This window comes from Formica exsecta, unplaced genomic scaffold, assembly GCF_003651465.1.
Source record: "Formica exsecta isolate Colony F162 unplaced genomic scaffold, ASM365146v1 scaffold247, whole genome shotgun sequence".
NCBI lineage: Eukaryota > Metazoa > Arthropoda > Insecta > Hymenoptera > Formicidae > Formica > Formica exsecta.
Genome location: NW_021849743.1, coordinates 928992 through 933166, shown reverse-complemented (window position 1 = coordinate 933166; position 4175 = coordinate 928992). Strand labels below are relative to the sequence as shown.

The 4175-nt window shown below is 37.0% G+C and overlaps 1 protein-coding gene across 2 annotated transcripts; it reads right to left on the bottom strand.

The window, feature by feature from the left end:
* Positions 1-332: 332 nt before the first annotated feature.
* LOC115236385 (60S ribosomal protein L10a) lies at positions 333-2861 on the bottom strand. 2 transcript variants are annotated; one of them, XM_029808796.1, is made up of 5 exons: positions 2745-2861; positions 2235-2390; positions 1409-1557; positions 651-823; positions 333-570 (listed from the first exon to the last, which is right to left on the bottom strand). In XM_029808796.1, the coding sequence occupies exons 1-5, from the start codon at positions 2747-2749 to the stop codon at positions 400-402; spliced, it is 654 nt and encodes a 217-aa protein (XP_029664656.1). In that variant the 5' UTR covers positions 2750-2861; the 3' UTR covers positions 333-399. The 2 variants fall into 2 exon arrangements, with proteins under 2 accessions (XP_029664656.1, XP_029664654.1); XM_029808794.1 differs by lacking the exon at positions 2745-2861 and having other exon boundaries at positions 2235-2434.
* Between the last annotated feature and the right edge of the window lie 1314 nt (positions 2862-4175).

The following is a 4175-nucleotide window of genomic DNA, read 5'->3' as shown; positions in this document are numbered from 1 at the left end:
TATAATATAAATTATAATTTTTTTTCTTTCACAGCTTTGTATGAAATGTAAAAGTAGTTATTGGAAAATATTTTCTGATCATTATTTCGTAAACCATGACATAAATGTATACATATGAGTGTTTTCTCTGGGAATACAACTATAAATCTTTATCCCCTTAGCGAATTTCTTGTACCAAAATAATTTCATTGTGAGAATGTATATGAATGTTTACTGTATCAAAATTCTAAGAACTTTTATCAAAATTAGCATCGCATTTCAAATGTCGAAAGGATTTTATTTCTCGTGGACATGACGAAATTCGCAATGGAGAAAGAAGGGTAAAATCGAAATAATTTTTTACTTTTTTATTGCAACGAATTTATATTCGACATATATTTGTATTAAGTGCACATGTACTTAGTACAATCTCTGTGGTGGTCCCATAGTAGATTTGATGTGAAGCGAACGCACGTTCTGCCAATGTTTCTTCAACAACGAAACGAGGAAATTTATCGAGAGGTGAACATTTTGCACCAACTCATCGGGAGTCATATCAACGTGTCCAACGGCGACTGACAGACATAATACCTGTAGAGTAGAGTCAAGCATTACCGAACGTTACAAACGAAGTTTTGTAAACTAAGAAAAAATCATAGACAGAAATGTACCTTTTTCATTTGAAACTTGATGGTGGCCTTAACTTCGTCGATCTTGCCGACCATCGATTCCTGGTGAGACAAAAGTCCAGGAAATTTACCGGCTTTATTTAAACCAGGACCGAGAAGACGGGGAATTTGTTTGATCAATGACTCACTCGCTAAGAACGCATCGTATTTCTTTGCTGCAAAAGGGAATGCAAATACATGAGTAAAATATTATTCAGTGTTTCAATCTTAATTCAATCTTGAACAGGTATCATAAATGTTAAGTTTTTGGTATCATTCTTGGAGCCAAGTATGTTCATTACATGATTCCATTTAGAAAAAAGATTTATCAAAATTAAATAAGTTTTAAAGATATTAGGGTTAGTAGGGTTTTAATAATTTATTAATTATAGCAATTTTTTTCATATTAAAAGATTTTAAAAATGTTATAGAATTTATAAAAAATTAAATCTTTTTTAGTTTTCTTTTGTTAATAAATTTTTAAAAAATTTTTACTGGCAAAAAGAAACATTTTTATAAGAAAAGAAAAGGGGAAAAAGAAAAGAAAGAAAAACTAAGGAAATAGATTTCTTTCAAATGAGATATGTATCAACACGGATTGAGATGCAATACTACGATTCATATTGCCCTCACCAAGTGAAGAATCTTTAATCTCCTTCCTCTTGACGACCACCATTCTTGTATGTAAGCAATGATGGTGCTTTTGGGAAGGTAATAATTGTTTAAGATAAAAATATATGAAAATCGCGTTGCTAACGTACCGAGTTTTTTAACGAGTTTCTTGTTCTTGTTAAGCTTTTTCAATGCCTCCGCATCCATATATGGAATATTATTAGCTTTAGCCTCATCGCAATGCTGTTGATCGCCAAGAATACATACTTGCATTTTTGGTCTGGGGATATTCTTCAACCTATGATAAAAGTCAATAGCAATCAAAGTTAATAAGTAATAAGTTTAAATAAATATAATCCAGTCTCCATAAATTTGATGTGCGATATTTATCGTTATTGCTAAACTGTTAAAACAATATTCAACTATTTATTTTGTGATACAAAACAGAAAGAAATATTTGATTATAACTAGAATCTCAATGTTCTCAGATTTAAATGATTTGCCACATAAATTATTCAGATAATACATGCAATAAATAACATCATGAAACATTGATAATTCAATAGACTAACTGTAAAGACGATATTATATGGATTGTATTAATCTGTATTAATTGGCTATATCAGAGAATTTATGCTACTCCTTAAAAATTTCTTAGAATTAAAAAATTCTCTATCGGACAATCCACTTCCTCACTTAATGCGACGATATATGTAATTTTGTCTAATACATTAGTCAAACTATAACTTACCAGCAGGATCTCGCTCATGAGCCATGATCCTATCTAATTTAAGTAACGGTATAACTACCTCCCCAATTTATTTAAGACCCTGGGTGCAGGTCCGCTAGGTAAAACCTAGCTCCCTGACGAGTCACATGAGGCATTCTTTACAGGTATTTAGTTAAACATACAATGCACATAATGATATCATTACAGAACTGAAAAAAATGCCTCAAAGTCAGGTAAAAACATACTTGACGGTCCCCGAGAAACGCTTGTCCTTTTGCGGATCATAATTCTTCAAACCGATCTGAAGCTCTATAGTTTCCAAAAAATTCCTCTTCTTTTCTTGCGAGTTTTGGAGCGCGCCATTTACGCACTCATAAAGAGTATCACGCGAAACCTTGGATCTGCAATTACAACGAAATATAACGCACATGCAGTTTTCCTTGCGACTCTAATCGTTTCTATAAGAATAACGTGCGTTTGATAATTCGGCAACATTTTATCGTACATTCAGAATCTCGAAAACATGACGATAATTAATAAGCGCATTCAATTTACATTGTAAATTGAAACAAATCCGACACGTTGTCTTTAGGATTTTAATGCACGTGTCGCAAGTTATATTGTATTCACAAATATATTTTGGCCAAAAATAATATGCACTTATCAACAATCGCAATTCGACACATTTATTCGCCGCATAAGAGTAAAGTTTGGATAAACGATTGCGAAGATCGGATAGGATTCTGTATACTCACGTCATCTTCTCGGATGGAGGATGGCCGCGATGCCGAGGGTACGACTAATCCTCTCGACGACCGATACCGGAAAGGAATGAACCATGCACAGCGTGCACTGTGCTAAAAAACTCGCGTCGCTCGACTCGCGCGCAACGTGTTTTAGATGGCAGCTCTGTACACGTCACGTGGGATATGATATTCATTTGAGTTCGATTCGGCTATTGGATAGAGAATGTCTAGTAATTTTCGCAGCCAATCAGAACATTCGACGAATTTTAATACTATCCTCAGCATATTTTCGTATCGAGCACAATCGTATCTAGATATTCATGAATCATGGCTAACGGAAAACGACGAAAAAATATTGCGTTTTTGAAATATTATTTCCAGTATTAAACAAATCTTCATAAATTGAATGAATTATTGTCATTTAAATCGTTTTCACAATTTTTTTGTAATATTTAAGGTATCTTGCGATTTATTTGCTTCTTCGATTCTCTCGATTACTTCGAGAATTGCAATGATGTTCTTCGATAGATTTCAAATTGCGGTCAATCGTGGCGCGACGCGATAAATCGCAGTATCGTATTCAAGTCGCTCCGTATTTTTCATGACTATTATCGTATAGAAGTGAATCTATCACATGAATAATTATCGCGAGTATCTGGCACGAAGCTTCGGATATTCGTCGCATGGATTAAGCATCGTACAATCGCTATAAATGCTAAATATCGTCGCGATTTTAGTACTGGCGATATTACTGTGTGCTCGCGAGATCGATCGAATCGTCTTCGCATTTTTCCAGTTATTTCACCGCGAAAGCAGAGCAAGAGTGCAATCGCCCTTCATCTATCATCGCCAAGTACGTATATGTACATTTCTATATCTCCTGCAATAATTGTATGAATTATTTCTGATATTTGGAATATCGCCATTTTTTTCTGATTTTCGGCTAATATTTATCGAAAATTTCTCCGATGGACGAACGAAAGCGCTGCGCGAGCCGGTGCCGCCATCTACGGACGGTCGGCGAAGCGCGGGTAGACGGCGGACGTTACGCATGCGCGTTGTTAACGTCAAGCGATCAGCTGTGCGCATCTCGGTAATCTCGCGCGTCTCGGCGAACGTCTCTATCTCCGTACGCTATTGTTATCGCGTCGTAGCGGAAGTTTGTCCTCTGTGTGTGCTTTGTGTCGCGCGATACGAGTCGACTCGAGCGGAACAGCCGGGAGTTCGAGTATCGGCTACCGATTTACGACGCTCGGTCGCGGCAAGCGAATCGCGGCAGCTATGTATTGTCTCGGCGGCCAGCGGGGCATGACGGGAACAGGTGACAATAGATACGCGCCATGTTAGATTTTACGAGATCGGGAAACGCGCGCCGCTGCTGCTGCTGCCGCCGCGGCCAACCCCGCTGCTGCTGCTGCTGCTGCTGCTGCTGCTGCCGCC

Excerpts from the sequence above, each read along its gene's own strand:
- LOC115236385 (XM_029808794.1), bottom strand. The coding sequence starts at position 2,419 with ATGTGCGTTATATTTCGTTGTAATTGCAGATCCAAGGTTTCGCGTGAT. Across the intron at positions 824-1,408 it reads GAAACTCGTTAAAAAACTCG|CAAAGAAATACGATGCGTTC; the intron begins GTACGTTAGCAA and ends TCCCTTTTGCAG. Across the intron at positions 571-650 it reads TCAAGTTTCAAATGAAAAAG|GTATTATGTCTGTCAGTCGC; the intron begins GTACATTTCTGT and ends TCTACTCTACAG.